This window comes from Berghia stephanieae, chromosome 5 (assembly GCF_034508935.2).
Source record: "Berghia stephanieae isolate SIO BIC M18660-M18661 chromosome 5, UCSD_Bste_1.3, whole genome shotgun sequence".
NCBI classification, from domain to species: Eukaryota; Metazoa; Mollusca; class Gastropoda; order Nudibranchia; family Aeolidiidae; genus Berghia; species Berghia stephanieae.
In genome coordinates, this window is record NC_088364.1 from 45,799,347 (window position 1) to 45,818,198 (window position 18,852).

Here is an 18,852-nt window from a genome sequence, read left to right on the forward strand (position 1 = left end):
TATTTGTCCAACTATAACTATTAAACAGACAAACATTCCAAACATAAATTGGATGTGGCTATAAATAAATATATATATATATATATATATATATATATATATATATATATATATATATATATATATTATATGCTCATATTTTATACAGAACTCGTTTAACATCACATATATAGAATAGCCCTTGTTTTTAATTGAAAAATGTATGCTCTTTAAACCGATTTGAGATGGTTTCTCCGAGATTAACGTTTAATGTTTTTCTTATTTTATAAAATAAATATGTAAAATCATTTAACTAAATTATGAATTGTCTTCAATAACTTCATTTGTCCATAATTGTCTGTTTTAACTTTACTTTGCCATTTGTATTTAGTTTTTAAAAAATTATTTATATTTTGTTCACCACATTTTAGGTTTATGAGCTAGATAATAATTATTAATAGCATTTTTGATATATTTTATGGTTTTTAAATTTTGAAAAAAAAGAAAGTTGTTTGATATCGCAGCTCGATCTATTGCGAAAAATAGTGTTTAATTGTGTTGTCCCCTTTTAAAAATAAAATGGAATAAAAATAAAATGCCCTTTATTCATCCCATGCGCATTTCAAATTTGTGTTGAAGGCCCAATAAACGAGCTTCAATCCTATATTCAAAGACGTAAATAAGTCATTGCTATTTATGATGCATTCAAAGATAATATGCATGACACAATGATATTGATGATATAATTCGAAAACGTAATTATCACAATAATGCGGATGAGGTGTGTAGAGGCTCGATAACAATAATACTGGTTTCGTTTCAAAGACGTGAATAATACAATAGCTTGGATGAAACAAAATCAAAAGGACAATCCTAATTATGATATTAAAAAAAAAAAAAAATAAATAAATAAATAAATAAAAAAAAACCCACACCCACACCCACACACACACACATACCAATAACACAATATTATTATTGGCCTATTTCAGAAAAGGAGCATCGACTCAGTCTATCATCTGATGTGGATGAACCGAACAGTTCCCTACGAGTTTGATGACAACTTTGGTAATGTAAATTTTGATGCTCGAAGCTCGAAAAAATTAATAACAATGTGAAATTGAATGTAAGCTTTAATTTAATATAAGAAAACAGATAAAATGGACGTTTCGGGTTTCCCCTTTATCAACAAAACAGGATGAATGAAACACTACAGACGAATGAGATAATGTGGTAGTGGAGTTGTTAAGATGATTCATTCACGTCACAATGCAAGGCTACGAACACCAAAAGAAATCGAAAAGCGATTTACCCTAGTAGTGCTCAAGGAAACAAATGATCCCATTGGTTGATTATAGAAGGAACGAAATTGACGCCACTCAGCTCTTTGTTATTGTTTTTAGCTAGCCATTTTTATGAGTTGTTTTCACTAAATTGTGGGACAATCGTACTATAAACATTTAGGGTTATACTCAGTGTCAGCAAGTTATACCTGACAGGCGGATGTTTTGAGTTTATTAACTAAACGCATAGAATCAATTGAATACTATTCATTATTTACTTTCTTTTCGTGGTCGTCGCCCTTGTGTGGTGACTTAACTTTATGGTCATTGTCAGGCTATAAGTATAGATAGGCTACGACACCTCGACGCCATGCCCTTAGGAAATGTATTTTACATACATTTCCTTCGTCCTATCGGAAACAGACGTTAAATCCGGAGATTTTTAATTCAGAAAAGTGAGTGGAGCAGGCACTTATGTTGGTAACAACAAGATATGAAGTGAATAGAAAAGTGCCAGAAGACAATAGAGAATAAAAATTTTTCGCGGCGGTGGTGGGGTTTGAACCTGCGACCTTATTGGTACGACAACTCCGCCTGGCAGGTGAGAGCGTGGCTCTACCGTGTGAGCTATCCACGAACACAAAATATTCGTTTCAAACTCAAAGTCATTACTAGATCCCTCTCTCACCCACTTCTTGAGACCGCCGATTCGTTCGTACACCACCATCGCGAATAATTTTGACCAGCAGTTAAGCTTAATAGCCAATATTCTCAACACAAACATATAACATAGAAACGATTGAGACATTGAGTATGCTCCGGTGTATGGGGTGAATTTTTAATTCAGAAAAGTGAGTGGAGCAGGCACTTATGTTGGTAACACAAGATATGAAGTGAATAGAAAAGTGCCAGAAGACAATAGAGAATAAAAATTTTTCGCGGCGGTTTGTTCAGGTTTGAACCTGCGACCTTATTGGTACGATAGCTCACACGGTAGAGCCACGCTCTCACCTGCCAGGCGGAGTTGTCGTACCAATAAGGTCGCAGGTTCAAACCCCACCACCGCCGCGAAAAATTTTTATTCTCTATTGTCTTCTGGCACTTTTCTATTCACTTCATATCTTGTTGTTACCAACATAAGTGCCTGCTCCACTCACTTTTCTGAATTAAAAATTCACCCCATACACCGGAGCATACTCAATGTCTCAATCGTTTCTATGTTATATGTTTGTGTTGAGAATATTGGCTATTAAGCTTAACTGCTGGTCAAAATTATTCGCGATGGTGGTGTACGAACGAATCGGCGGTCTCAAGAAGTGGGTGAGAGAGGGATCTAGTAATGACTTTGAGTTTGAAACGAATATTTTGTGTTCGTGGATAGCTCACACGGTAGAGCCACGCTCTCACCTGCCAGGCGGAGTTGTCGTACCAATAAGGTCGCAGGTTCAAACCCCACCACCGCCGCGAAAATTTTTTATTCTCTATTGTCTTCTGGCACTTTTCTATTCACTTCATATCTTGTTGTTACCAACATAAGTGCCTGCTCCACTCACTTTTCTGAATTAAAAATTCACCCCATACACCGGAGCATACTCAATGTCTCAATCGTTTCTATGTTATATGTTTGTGTTGAGAATATTGGCTATTAAGCTTAACTGCTGGTCAAAATTATTCGCGATGGTGGTGTACGAACGAATCGGCGGTCTCAAGAAGTGGGTGAGAGAGGGATCTAGTAATGACTTTGAGTTTGAAACGAATATTTTGTGTTCGTGGATAGCTCACACGGTAGAACCACGCTCTCACCTGCCAGGCGGAGTTGTCGTACCAATAAGGTCGCACTTTCAAACCCCACCACCGCCGCGAAAAATTTTTATTCTCTATTGTCTTCTGGCACTTTTCTATTCACTTCATATCTTGTTGTTACCAACATAAGTGCCTGCTCCACTCACTTTTCTGAATTAAAAATTCACCCCATACACCGGAGCATACTCAATGTCTCAATCGTTTCTATGTTATATGTTTGTGTTGAGAATATTGGCTATTAAGCTTAACTGCTGGTCAAAATTATTCGCGATGGTGGTGTACGAACGAATCGGCGGTCTCAAGAAGTGGGTGAGAGAGGGATCTAGTAATGACTTTGAGTTTGAAACGAATATTTTGTGTTCGTGGATAGCTCACACGGTAGAGCCACGCTCTCACCTGCCAGGCGGAGTTGTCGTACCAATAAGGTCGCAGGTTCAAACCCCACCACCGCCGCGAAAAATTTTTATTCTCTATTGTCTTCTGGCACTTTTCTATTCACTTCATATCTTGTTGTTACCAACATAAGTGCCTGCTCCACTCACTTTTCTGAATTAAAAATTCACCCCATACACCGGAGCATACTCAATGTCTCAATCGTTTCTATGTTATATGTTTGTGTTGAGAATATTGGCTATTAAGCTTAACTGCTGGTCAAAATTATTCGCGATGGTGGTGTACGAACGAATCGGCGGTCTCAAGAAGTGGGTGAGAGAGGGATCTAGTAATGACTTTGAGTTTGAAACGAATATTTTGTGTTCGTGGATAGCTCACACGGTAGAGCCACGCTCTCACCTGCCAGGCGGAGTTGTCGTACCAATAAGGTCGCAGGTTCAAACCCCACCACCGCCGCGAAAAATTTTTATTCTCTATTGTCTTCTGGCACTTTTCTATTCACTTCATATCTTGTTGTTACCAACATAAGTGCCTGCTCCACTCACTTTTCTGAATTAAAAATTCACCCCATACACCGGAGCATACTCAATGTCTCAATCGTTTCTATGTTATATGTTTGTGTTGAGAATATTGGCTATTAAGCTTAACTGCTGGTCAAAATTATTCGCGATGGTGGTGTACGAACGAATCGGCGGTCTCAAGAAGTGGGTGAGAGAGGGATCTAGTAATGACTTTGAGTTTGAAACGAATATTTTGTGTTCGTGGATAGCTCACACGGTAGAGCCACGCTCTCACCTGCCAGGCGGAGTTGTCGTACCAATAAGGTCGCAGGTTCAAACCCCACCACCGCCGCGAAAAATTTTTATTCTCTATTGTCTTCTGGCACTTTTCTATTCACTTCATATCTTGTTGTTACCAACATAAGTGCCTGCTCCACTCACTTTTCTGAATTAAAAATTCACCCCATACACCGGAGCATACTCAATGTCTCAATCGTTTCTATGTTATATGTTTGTGTTGAGAATATTGGCTATTAAGCTTAACTGCTGGTCAAAATTATTCGCGATGGTGGTGTACGAACGAATCGGCGGTCTCAAGAAGTGGGTGAGAGAGGGATCTAGTAATGACTTTGAGTTTGAAACGAATATTTTGTGTTCGTGGATAGCTCACACGGTAGAGCCACGCTCTCACCTGCCAGGCGGAGTTGTCGTACCAATAAGGTCGCAGGTTCAAACCCCACCACCGCCGCGAAAAATTTTTATTCTCTATTGTCTTCTGGCACTTTTCTATTCACTTCAAATCCGGAGATTCCACTGTAGTAATGCAGCTTTCACTTCGTCCGACAATTGTAGTGGCGCCTAACAGGCAATAGGTCGCATGTCTTGTCCTATGTCATTAATGACGTATCATTCCAAAATCAAGAGATTCTTTAAACATTGTAAAGCGTTGAGTAAGGTGTCTACGGTAGATAAATAATATGTGGCCGCATATATATATATATATATATATATATATATATATATATATATATATATATATATGAATAATTAATGATCACACAAAGATCATGCCACAAACATTATATAGACAGGGTTGGATTCTTGCACCCCTCCTTTCTGGAATTCCTGACGTGTTCCAATTCACTAAACGAGCTTGCGAATACGTGGGGGACATTTAAAAAATCTACTTTGTAAAAAAAACCTTTATTCTTCTCCTCAAAAGATTGTGATTTTGTCATTTTTATTGAAAGACAATTTTTAGAAACAAAAAAAATGATGACACTACCTGTCGCCTACCAGATTTTAGTTATATTAAGGGCATAACTATATGACGTCAAACATTGTTGTATTATTGACAAAATTGCGCGTCATTTTTTATGGGGTGAGGTAGAATATACGATTCTTACACTCTTGCTTTTTGGAATTCTGGACAGGTTCCCAATCGCCGCACGAGATTTCGAGTTCGCATTGGGAACAAAGTTCGAATTCCAAAACGCAAGAGTGTAATTTTAAAATCTGTTATTGTTTTCTCTTTATACTCAGGGTCAAGTGAGAGATCGATGGTAGAAAAAGCCATGGCGGTCCTCGAGCATCTGAGCTGTGTCCACTTCAAGAAACGATGGGACGAGACTGACTACGTCCATATCATGGTCCCTAAGTAAGTTATTGACTACAATGGTGACAAATTATATCGGACTATTTTACACGTGTCTCATCATATTTGACCCATCTACTAAAACTGATATTATATCAGTGTTGAATGCGATACTGAAAATAAAAATTTGAATTCTATACCAAAGACATTTTCTTTGAAGTAACATTCCCCATTAGATTAAGATTAATGAATAATATAGTTTTCCAAGTTATGTAAGACTCAATTTTTGAAACTACAACCGTTTTTACGATTAATTAAACTTTTGAAAGCTGGTCCAGCCCGATTATTTACCGAATTGAGACGACGGGTCAAATATTCGTGTATTTATTCGTATATTCAAAACACAATCGTGTTGAAATAGTTAACCCTCCTTTCATCATTATGTGTGCTAATTTGTCGAAATAAAACCAGTCGGATGTTGAAAAAATTCTTATCCTATACTATTACATTTATGAATAGAGGCACCATTTTTTTTGGGACAAAATGCAGTTTGAATATATATATATATATATATATATATATATATATATATATATATATATATATATATATATATATATATATATATATATATACGATTTTTTGTTTGATCAAATAATATGACTTGCCCTGACCATGAACAAACCGTTCGATTCTCATGATACCTTTATCAAAGCGTTATCAATTACTCAAATAATTACATTAAAAATGAACATTTCTGATGCTCACTTTTTGGTTGACTGTACACATAAACCAGAAATGCAGCTTTGTTAAGAGAAAGCTAGAGCAACTATGAAAGGGGAAAGATATCGCTGATTGCAAAATTGTCGTATCGTTTGTGAAAAAGAACTTTTTTGACAGATTGTTGATAGTGGATGAAACACGGCTCTATCAACAATCTATTTATAACACCAGAAATGAAATGCCCCTCAAATCAATGGAAAACCCCGTGAAGAACCGATCCCTCCCCCCTATGGGCAAAGATGACAGGTTCTTTTGTAAAGGTCATGCTCGTCGTAATCTTTTTATTTGGCACATGGAAGGCATCTTTACGACTGACTACCTTCCAAAGAACAACTCAATGAACTAGTAATACGACTCACAACTCTTAAATAGACTGAAAGAGGAACCGGCTACAAAACATCCAGGGAAGCTTCGAAATGAAGTTCTGCTTTTTTGTGTGTGGGACAACGCGCCGCCTCATCATGCCCCAGTATCAACAATGACTGCGCATAATTCCTCCTTCCAATTCGCCCTTTCATTGAAAAGAAACCTCTAAGGAAAGCGTTGAGTTGATGAAATTTAAGTTTTATGAGCTTCCGAAGACTGAGTTAAGGCCAAAACTAACACCTTCTACGTACTTTGAAGGACTTGTTATGGTCAAAGTCAGATATGAGAAGTATACAACTTTAGCTGGGGACCATGTGGAAAAGTTAAAGTAAATGTGCAAAATTTCACGAGAATCGAGCATTCCTTCATTGTAAGGGTAATTCATATTTGATCATCATCATCATCATCATCATCATCATAATCATCATCATCATCATCATCATCATCATCATCATCATCATCATCATCATCATCATCATCATCATCACCATCATCATCATCACCTTCATCATTTTCCCAAACTGTCATCACACCCAAACAATTAAATCAAACAATTAAATTAATCAATTAAATTAAATTTTATCCTTTCTTTGTTGAAGAGAACACGGTTGCTACAGTAATGTGGGACGAACTGGAGGTAGACAGGACATTGGTCTGAGCTCGGAATGTCATTTTGGGACCATCATTCATGAGTTGTTGCATGCCTTGGGATTTTGGCACGAACACAATAGAAAGGATAGAGATAAATACATCACTGTCTTGTGGGACAATATTAGTGAAGGTAAATAAATCGATGAGCCAAATATTTTTCTGACGTCGATCTGGTTTTTAAGTAACGTATTTATGCCTGCATTGTTCTTTTATATTATGTTATGGTGTATTATTATTATTGAGTTATTGCCCTTTGTAATTGTATTGCAAATATTTTATTTCCATGAATAATACACTGAATTACATTTTATTATTTATTAATAATGTGACAATTGAATGAATTTTAAGAATACATTATATTCGTATCATTAGTTAACTATACTTGTGCACTGACGTAATACTAAATAACGTATATTCCTGTTTATGTATATTTCTATACTGCCATGTTTAATAATACTAAGTCTGTGATATAATATCAATAGATTTGGGAATAAAATAACTTGTTGACTGGCCACCAATGAGTGTCTTCCCTGTCAGTCTATGTATGCACTGCCTTTGGTGCATACCTAACTGTCTGAAGAAGGTTTTGAGCCCGAAACGTTCCGTATATGATATTTAGTTCTTTTTTAAGCTGTTACATTTATTTTTGTTTATTACTTTTTGCAGTCGACAGCTTCAAGTAGCTTTGTATTACTTTGATGACGCAAGCATATTGAGCGTGGTTAGTGATAGGATGAGCGGGAATGCTTGTAAACACCCGCTCGTCTTTGGGTAAGACACTTTATACACATTTCGCCACTCGACTCAAGTGTGAGTAAGCACCTTAGATCTGGAATAATACTGTACGAGTGCTTGTACAAAAAGGACGTCTAAGATGCAACTTGCCTCCATGAGACGCAAGGAGAAATGTTCCGTATCGACATGTACTCATTTGCAGGTCTGATAACCCAAATTGTTATGCTTTCATTCTTGTAATGGAAACACACTCAAACCAACGCAAACTATCGTCCATTACAACAATGTTAAACCAGGCTCACAATTGCGTTCGGTTGTTAGACCTGTTAATGTGTGCACCTGGTTCCGTATAGATGTTGGGGGAATTGATGGTGTAATATAATGAACCATTCGACTTTCATAAATCTGTTCAGTTGCCATATATGTGAATTGATGCTATGCGTCAAGGTAAAATACTCACAACATTCGCCAGCCAAATATAATATAACAACACACAAAACTGTATGTAACCTTTAATTTTATAGTCTTATTGGTATAATTTCGGGAGAACAATTCACTATCAGATTGCTTAAGAATAACAACAAAGAGCTGAGTGACGTCAACTTCGTTTCTTTTATATTGCATTTTTAAAAACTCAGTTATCTAATTATTTTATTCATCTCAAAGGCAAGCAAGACAACTTCCGTATTCCCAAAGGCCAAACAAGCCAGGATGTGGTTCTACAGAAACCCTACGACTATGGTTCTGTCATGCATTACGGCAACAATACGTTCAGCAGGAACGGACTGTTACCTACCCTGAAGGCCAAGGCTCCCCTTCCTCCTGGCGTGGAGATGGGGCAGAGATTGGGGCCAACCCAGCTGGACATTGAGAAGTTGAAAGCATTGTATATGTGTGGTAGTTATTTTTTTCACAATAATGTACTTATTATATATATATATATATATATATATATATATATATATATATATATATATATATATATATATATATATATATATATATATATAGCCCGTACGGCTATGTGGTCTTGTGACACTCGCTTTCGGATCGGAGGTCCTGGGTTCGAGCCTCGCTCGGCGCATAGTTGAGTCCTTGGAAAAGGCTCTTTACTCACATCTCTCACCGTACTCAGGTGTAAAAGGAGTACCTGGCCGTTAACAGCGTTGTCTCTGTCCGAAAAATTTATAATATCGCCCTACAGGCATCATGTCTTGCCCTAAATGTTAAATGTTGCTGTTGGGCAGGGACCCCTGGTAAAGCGCTTTGACCACGTTTAGTGAATATTGCGCTATATAAAAGTTCAATTTAATATATATATATATATATATATATATATATATATATATATATATTTATATAAAATAAAGATGGAATCACTCACTTATATATGGCAGAAACACATGTTTCTGTGATCTTCAGTCGGCATATTGTGTCCGTAGAATGATTTTATTCCGTTTGGATTCAATGTTGATGTTCTGGTGTCCTTACTTCCGTTGTGTTGAAAAGTAAGGACACAAGAATATCAACATTGAACCCAAACGGAATAAAATCCACAACTGTCCGTTATCGTTTTAACCCTCTCCTTACCAACTCCAGAAAAATCGTCACATTCGTTACGATACAACCAACATTTTTCTTAATCAAATTTCTCTTGTACATTAAAACATTTAAAGTAAACGAATAGTGTGCTCTAGAGCATGATTTGTTAAAGAACGTATGTATGTCAAGAACTTATACTGCTATTGTGTTTAAATGATAAAAAATATATTCTTATGTTAGTTGGGTGTGACATTTTGGGAAAATTCCTGAAAATTGCTAGTAAGGAGAGAGTTAAGAGAGCAAAATAGTCATCATTATTGCTCATCAACATGCTACACATTTTAAGGAAAACACATACACTTGTGTGTTGGTTACAACTATTTGCCATTATGTTGATTTCACTGGCAGAAAAGGTGGACATTCAATTGATTCGAATTATTCAATTGTTTGATTCTAGTTATCTATAATGGAATAGAGCAGTAAAGTTAGGTGCCCCAAACGTAAACAATAACAAGTTGCTAGTGATTTCCGTTAGGGACCGGAATAATTTACGCACAATATAGGTCTCCCAATTTTGTAGTTTGAGTTGTAGGCAATACACTTTCAGTATTGAAAATATGTTTGCATAAAATCTAACAGTTGCAGAAATAATAATATAAGGCTAAATTATTATGAAAATCAGGCTCCGAATAATTTTCGTTTTGTCCACACCAGCGCAATAATTTGCTCTGGTCTAAAAATAGATAGACTGTAACTTTTGATAAATTTTAGAAAATTTTACCTTTTGTTCCATAAAATATCCATATCTAGACATTATTTGATGCATGATCGAGTATTTATGAATATGTGTTTCTTTTGCCACCTAACAGCCAAATTTTTAAGGTTATTTTTTTTCTATTATTTACATTGGAACGTGAGCTGTCAAGACAGGAACATGTGGTTTGCCACGTGCTTCTCGACCTTTGTTTACGTTTGGGGCACCTAACTTTACTGCTCTATAGTATGAACAGAATCGAATTCATGAATATTCTACTCTTACAGAAATTCGGAACTGCCCTAACCCTGGTCACTTGAGCAATGGCAACATTCACGGTCCTAAAATCTTCCCTATTGGGTCAAAAGTCATTTACAGTTGCCTGCCGGGATACATTCTGATTGGAGCCTCAGAACGGCTGTGCTTGACTATTGGTCAGTGGTCTGGAGATAAGCCATCTTGTATAAGTAAGAATATACATAATGTTGGTGTAAGGAATGTATGTGTTTCTGATCAAAACAAGAGTTACTTCTACTTTTATTACAGTTTAATGTAACCCTATTACAACTACTTCTACTATTACTTTTACTGCTACCATTACTACTTTACTACCACCATCCCTACTACTACCACTACCACTACTATACTACTACTACTACTACTACTACTACTACTACTACTACTACTACTACTACTACTACTACTACTACTACTACTACTACTACTACTACTACTACTACTACTACTAATAATAATAATAATAAAGTAATAATAATGATGATGATAATAATAATAATGATAATAATAATAATAATAATATATAATAATAATAATAATATAATAATAATAATATAATAATAATAATAATAATAATAATAATAATAATAATAGTAGTAGTAGTAGTAGTAGTAGTAGTAGTAGTAGTAGTAGTAGTAGTAGTAGTAGTAGTAGTAGTAGTAGTAGTAGTGGTATTAGTAGTAGCAGTTGTTGTGGTTGTTGTAATGTTAGTAGTAGTAGTAGTAGTAGTAATAATAATAATAATAATAATAATAATAATAATAATAATAGTAGTAGTAGTGGTAGTAGTATAGTAGTAGTAGTAGTAGTAGTAGTAGTAGTAGTAGTAGTAGTAGTAGTAGTAGTAGTAGTAGTAGTAGTAGTAGTAGTAGTAGTGGGTATTAGTAGTAGCAGTTGTTGTGGTTGTTGTAATGTTAGTAGTAGTAGTAGTTATAATAATAATAATAATAATAATAATAATAATAATAATAATAATAATAATAATAATAATAATAATAATGATAATAATAATTTAATAATAGTAGCAGTAGTAGTAGTATTAGTAGTAGTAGTATTTAGTAGTAGTAGTAGTAGTAGTAGTAGTAGTAGTAGTAGTAGTATAGATAGTAGTAGTAGTAGTAGTAGTAGTAGTAGTAGTAGTATATATAATATAATAATAGTAGTAGTAGTAGTAGTAGTAGTAGTAGTAGTAGTAGTAGTAGTAGTAGTAGTAGTAGTAGTAGTTGTTGTTGTTGTTGTTGTAATGGATATTGATAGGTGTCGGCCCTTAAAGCAAGGATGCAACCCGTACTTATGAAATTAAAATGTGGTTCCATATGTGTTGTGGGCTTTGCGCTTTTTTATGGTATAACATTCGCCTTCTGATCGGAAGATCCTGGGTTCGATTTCAGATCTGAGCGGAGCATAGTTTAGTCCTTGGAAAAGGCTCTTTATTCAAACTCTCTTACCGTACTCAGGGGTAAAATGAGTACCTAGTCAAACATGTAATATCACCTAACAGGTGTTATGTCTCATCCTACATTTTAACTTCAGCTCATGGCGAGGGCCCCTTTAAAGCGCTTTGATCAGGTTTAGTGAATAATGCCCTGTATGAAAGATCACTTTTTAGGGGGAATAGATTAAACTATTAGAATGGTATTAAATATAGTCCGTGAAAAAACGCTATATAAATGCTCATAATTTTCAACAATATAAAGGCTACAATTTGAAATTGGAAAAAATAAAGCGAAAAGTTTAAAAAAAGATTATTTTTTTTTGGATTAAAAAAAAAAATGGTTGTTGTTGATTTCAGCCAATTCGTCCAGGGACCCTCTCCACTATTGCAACTTTGACCATCCCCGCAAATCTATCTGTGGATGGACACAGTCCTCTGACGACGGATTGAACTGGACATTAAACAGTGGAGGAACGCCAACCAAAGGCACAGGTCCTTACTGGGATAACACGCTAAACACAGCATTTGGTATGGAATTGACTTGGTCATCATCATCATCATATTATTATCATCATCAAATTATTCGTCATCGGGGTAGATGGCACAATTCTAAAATATAAAATAGTCCTTCAGAACCTTACGGCCAATTGGGCCTATAATATGGGGTTTATACATAATGGTTTTTAAACGGAGAGTGGCATTTGCTTGCTACCATTTGAATAGAACGTTACTCTATCGCAAAGCACATTCACAAGGTTTAACTCTACTCTGGAAGTCATGACACTCTCTGACAAACTGATACTTATGCGATATTTAACCGGTTCAAAGTATCGAAGCGGAATAGACACCAACTAATAGTAATTCAAAGTTTAAAAGTACCATTATTAAATGATTAATGTATATCTTAAATCTACAAAAATGAATATAACAGCTTCAAATAAAAAAAGAACAAAATACCAAGCTATGCTATTTATCTTTTGTTTATTACATTTTACAGTTCACAGATTCTAGCAGCTTAGTATCATCTTAAATCTAATAAATGTGTTCTTGCATACATAACTTTTAATACTTTAAGAAATATTTTAAAAACTTAATCATGATTTATTTAACGATGGACCACTTACCGACTGTGTCATCATTGTTAAGTTAAAGCGGCACTATTTTGTGTGGGATAATTGCGTCATAGCGGAAGTCAAAGGCTTGGAAGCGACCAGCAAAATGGAGGGCATGAATAGCCACCCGATTTAGGAAGTATCAACGATTTAAAAAGAAAATAGATCCAAATCATGACAAGCTATTTAACTTTCGCGAGATTGATAAAAATGTTAACCATTCAGATACTGGTAGAGTTTTTAGCTGGTTTGTGAAAAATTCCTTAGGCGTCACCTACATAGAAATAGACGTAGATTTTTAGTATTTAGATAATATTCTTGTAGTGATGTTACATTGTTGTTTTCAAGTTTTGTTATACATATTAAACTGTTGGTGTTAGGGATGGAAATGTACGTTATTTTGTTTCACATATTTGTGGTTGTATACATTCGATACAATCGTGCGTTGTTCGATCCTTTCTGTTCTAAAAAGTTACCATTTTAGATGGCATGGCTCTCTTTTCGCAGAAATATTATGGTATCTGGTGATGAAATGTTTGGATCTTTTTCTGATATAATGTTTTCAATAATTTTCATTAGAGCAGTTCTTACATTATTGAGATACATTTCTGAACGAGTTTCCTAACTCAGCTTGACGCGGGTAGGTGAAGATTTGTGCCAACAAATTATAGGCAGGCCTTCGCGAGGTCCCAGGTTGATAGTTTTTGCCATAATGAGGGCCATTAAATGCTTTTTTTTTTCCAGGGTACAGCAGTTAACTGGTAAACAAACCTGATGGATTCAATCGTGCTCGTTTTTGTGAGCCCTAAAGTTGATTTTTAACAGAGAAATATAAACTTCCACACATCTTTGGGTACAATAATTAGTAAAATGTAGATATTCCATAATGTTGATGTCGTTCCAGGTGTTTATTTGTACGTGGAGGCCAACCCACCAGGACATGACATCACCAAGAATGTAGCCAGATTGACGTCGCCAAGATTCGAAGGAAATCGTCTTAACAATCTGTGTCTAGTGTAAGTATTTATTATTATTATTATTATTATTATTATTATTATTATTATTATTATTATTATTATTATTATTATTATTATTATTATTATTATTATTATTATCTATTATTATCATTTTTACTATCATTGTTTGCCTTGCTTTATTATTGATTTTACTTACTTGATTTGTTGATGAAAATATTATATACTTGTATGAGTTATATTGCCAATTGCCTAAAAATAAACTTTTGAATCATATTATAGAATTCCATACACTCATCTTGCATTATGATTCATGACCATAATATCGGAATAGAAAAATTTTATTTTCATAGTCGTAGACATTCTATCATCATCATCATTGCCTTTTTCACCCTGGGTCAGGGTATAGGCCACAGACAAACAGTTTCCATCCTTCTCTATCCTGAGCCAACTTTTTTATCTCATTCCAGGTCTTACCACTTCTCTGTATATCAGCTTCTTTAATTCTTCTCCATGTTCCTCGTGGCCTTCCCCTTGATCTTCTGCCCTGAGGGTTCCAGTCCAATACTTTCTTTGTTATAGTTGAGTCATTCTTTCTAAGCGTGTGTCCAATCCATCTCCATCGTCTTCTTCCTATATCCTCTCCCACTGGTTTCTGTTGTGTTCTTTTCCATACTTCTTCATTTTTTATTCTATCCATCCATTTTATTCTGAGTAGCTTACGCATGCACCTGTTTACGAAAATCTGTACCCTCCTTATACATGCCTGTGATGCGTTCCAAGTTTCACATCCATACAGTAGGACAGACTTCACGTTTGAGTTGAAAAGTCTTAGCTTTAGTTGAAGGGAGATATCTTTAGTTCTCCAAACTCTGTTCAAAGATGTGAATGCAGCCTGTGCCTTTCCTATTCGTGCTTTCACCTCTGCTTCCGTGCCTCCATCCTTGTCAATTATACTTCCGAGATAGCAGAAAGTGTCTATATCTTCGAGTTCCTGATCTTTAACTTTGATCTGCTCCCTTTGACGCGTACCTATCCTCAAGACCTTTGACTTTGCAGGGTGAATTCTTAGACCAATTGATTCCGACAGGCTGTTTATAATTGTGGTTTTTGCTTGCATCTGGTCCTGGGTGTGGGACAAAAGAGCCAGATCATCTGCAAAATCCAGATCATCCAACTGTGTCCAGGGGGTCCACTGTATCCCATTTCTTCTCCCTTTGGAGGTTTCCTTCATTAGCCAATCAATGGCAAGGATGAACAGGAATGGAGAGAGCAAGCATCCCTGCTTGACACCAGTCTTAATTTCAAAGCTGTCAGTAAGCTGATCTTCATGTACAACCCTGCAACTTGATCCTTCATACATTTCCTTAATGAGGTTTACTATCTTTTCAGGGAGTCCATAATGTGCCAGAATTTTCCACAATGTTGCTCTGTCAATACTGTCGAAAGCCTTCTCGTAATCCAGAAAGTTGACAATAAGAGGAGAGTTCCATTCTATAGACTGTTCCACTATGACTCGCAGAGAGGCAATCTGGTCGGTGGTTGAACGGTTTTTTCGAAAACCTGCCTGTTCGTCCCGCAGTTTAGCATCTGTTGCATTCTTAATTCTCTCTAAAATAATACGGTTGAAAACCTTTCCTGGGATAGAAAGAAGAGTGATGCCTCGATAATTATTACAATTACTGAGGTCCCCTTTCTTTGGAAGCTTGATAAGATGTCCTTCCTTCCAATCCTTTGGGAATATCCCGTCATTCCAGATTCTCTCAAATAGTGGGTGCAGGGCCTCAGCATTTCTTTCCGCATCAACTTTTAGAGCCTCCGGTGGAATCTGGTCTGGTCCAGCAGCTTTCCCCCTTTTCATCTTGTTAATGGCACCCACAATCTCTGCTATCGATGGTGGATCACAGCTAATTGGTAGCTCATTCCTTGCAGGCAAAATTTCTGGCTGGTTGTCTGGTGGTGGTCTGTTCAGAAGGCAGTTGAAATGTTCCCTCCATCGTTCAGATTGAGCCTCTTTTCCAAAAATAGTTTTCCCATCTTTGTCTTTGACTGGTACCTCTGGTTTCCCATATTTTCCAGCAAGTGTCTTGGTAGTTTGATAAAGGATCCTCATGTGTCCTCCAGTCGCTGCTGCTTCTGCTTTCTCTGCAAGTCTGTTCATGAATGCTTCCTTGTCTTTCTTCACAGATCTTTTGACTTCCTTAGCTATGGCTCGATACTGCTCTTGTGCATCCAGTCTTGAAGCCCTTGTTCGGCTTGCATTCACTTGTTCCTTCCTTGTTCTCCTCTTTTCAATAAGGTCCAAGGTGGTTGGACTTATCCATTCTTTATGTTCCGATTTCTTTACCCCCAATACCTCGTGGCAAGTTGTTATGTTCTCCCATGCCATGACGTCCCATGATACCTTCATAGCCTACGTTATCCTGTCCCAATTTTGTAGTTTGAGTTGTAGGCAATACACTTTCAGTATTGAAAATATGTTTACATAAAATCTAACAGTTGCAGAAATAATAATATAAGGCTAAATTATTCTGAAAACCAGACTCCGAATGATTCTCGTCTTGTTCACACCAGCGCAATAATTTGCTCTGGTCTAAAAATAGATAAACTGTAACTTTTGATAAATTTTACCTTTTGTTCCATAAAATATCCATATCTAGACATTATTTGATGCATGATCGAGTATTTATGAATATGTGTTTCTTTTGCCACCTAACAGCCAAATTTTAAAGGTTATTTTTTTCTATAATTTACATTGGAACGTGAGCTGTCAAAACAGGAACATGTGGTTTGCCATGTGCTTCTAGACCTTTGTTTACGTTTGGGGCACCTAATTTTACTGCTCTATACCACAATTTCCGTCGCGAGTTAAGTAATCGTAGCATTACGATTTTAAATTTAAGATTTTCCATAATATAATATGCAATAGCTTTTATTTTCCCGCAATTATTGCGGGTTCTCCTTAGTATATATATATATATATATATATATATATATATATATATATATATATATATATATATATAATATATATATATATACATATATATATATATATATATATATATATATATATATAGATATATATATATATATATATATATATATATATATAATTTTTCCCCAGCTTTTTCAGCTACATGTATGGACAGTACATGGGTAGTTTATCCGTCTACAAGAGGACTGAGGTCGTAACCAATTACATTAGTAACACCAGTAACACTACGACCACCGACAACAACACTACCATCGCCATAGATACGAACACCACAACTACCATCAGCTACAGAGACGAGCTGTTATTTACCATCAAGGGTGATCAAGGAAATGAATGGAGACAAATATATCTGGTCCTGGGAAAAATTACTCAGCCATTTCATGTAGGTATCTAAAGCTATATAATCAAATATTCACATGGGCATGTTACATATAAAAACGTTACTCATGCTCTATGCGCATCACGGTGCTTCCGTAATCACCCCGGCTTCCTTTGAAAAAAAAGTTCCACGACCACACTGAAAGTTTTTGACAGGCATTTATTTTTCCAACGTCCTTATCATAATTTAGTACTACTGGAAGTGTTCTTATGATGTTTTTTTGTGTTTTAAAAAAAGTATTATTATTATTATTATTATTATTATTATTATTATTATATTATTATTATTATTATTATTATTATTATTATTATTTTTTTTTTTATTATTATTATTATTATTATTATTATTATTTTATTATTATTATTATTATTATTATTATTATTATTGTTATTATTTTTGTTGTTGTAGTTGTTATTAATGTTGTTGTTGATGAAGGTGATATATTTTGTTCAGAGAAAAGTTATGGTTATTGACCATTATAGTCCTAAAAAACTCTATTTGGCATGTCAGAAACTTGAACCTTGAACCTAGAAGCTTCTTATTGTATTTCATGTTTTATTTTTAAAAAATGACTCGTCATTTTAGAATTTTCAGAGTGGATAATGACGGACAAATACTGACATAAGAGAATAATCATTTCAAGATAGCTTCTTACAGGACATCAATATGATATTCCTTAATGCTTATAATCACTTAAATCGGCACATGGGTCGAGTAGCATAATTTGGGTGAAGTGGTTTGCTCAAGAATTTTCTATTAATTATAATACACATATGCATAATATAGCGGATTTCCGCGGATTTGACATTCTCAATGCGCCTATATAATGCTTCATCAGTAGGCCTTACAGAACCAAATGTGCATTCCATACAGTGCAAGTTTCCTGTTAAGCACATTCTTCTTCCTGTCACGTTGGTATAGCCGTGACCTTGAGCAAGCCATCAAGCCCCAACTCACTTGACGCCATTACTACGCGACCCAAAATAGCTCTCATCACTTAAGAGAAAATTTGTCATATCGAAACCAAAATAAAAGATAAGTACAAAAAGGGGGAAATAATAAAGACATTGAAATACAACTTAAAAAAAAAACCCCAAAAACCACCTCCACTCGTTTACAAATCCCATTTGTTACTCCAAAAAAATAACTTGACCTTTTTATTTAGCTCAATATCCACTAAACGTGTCCATAGCGCTTTACAAGTAATCCTTAGCCAACAGCAACGCTTAGCGTGCAGGACAAGATATGACGCCTGTTAGGCGATATTCCAATTT

The 18,852-nt window shown here is 35.5% G+C and overlaps 1 protein-coding gene across 1 annotated transcript in view; it reads left to right on the plus strand.

Annotated features, from left to right (window-relative positions):
• LOC144973015 (MAM and LDL-receptor class A domain-containing protein 1-like) overlaps nt 1-18,852 on the plus strand; it is a 71,734-nt gene that overhangs the window by 19,040 nt on the left and 33,842 nt on the right. The window contains exons 6-13 of the mRNA XM_078914939.1: nt 972-1,047; nt 5,501-5,615; nt 7,301-7,482; nt 8,754-8,984; nt 10,671-10,850; nt 12,473-12,643; nt 14,132-14,243; nt 17,329-17,581. Coding sequence (XP_078771065.1) covers nt 972-1,047; nt 5,501-5,615; nt 7,301-7,482; nt 8,754-8,984; nt 10,671-10,850; nt 12,473-12,643; nt 14,132-14,243; nt 17,329-17,581 — 1,320 coding nt within the window. The remainder of the gene's footprint in view (nt 1-971; nt 1,048-5,500; nt 5,616-7,300; nt 7,483-8,753; nt 8,985-10,670; nt 10,851-12,472; nt 12,644-14,131; nt 14,244-17,328; nt 17,582-18,852) is intronic.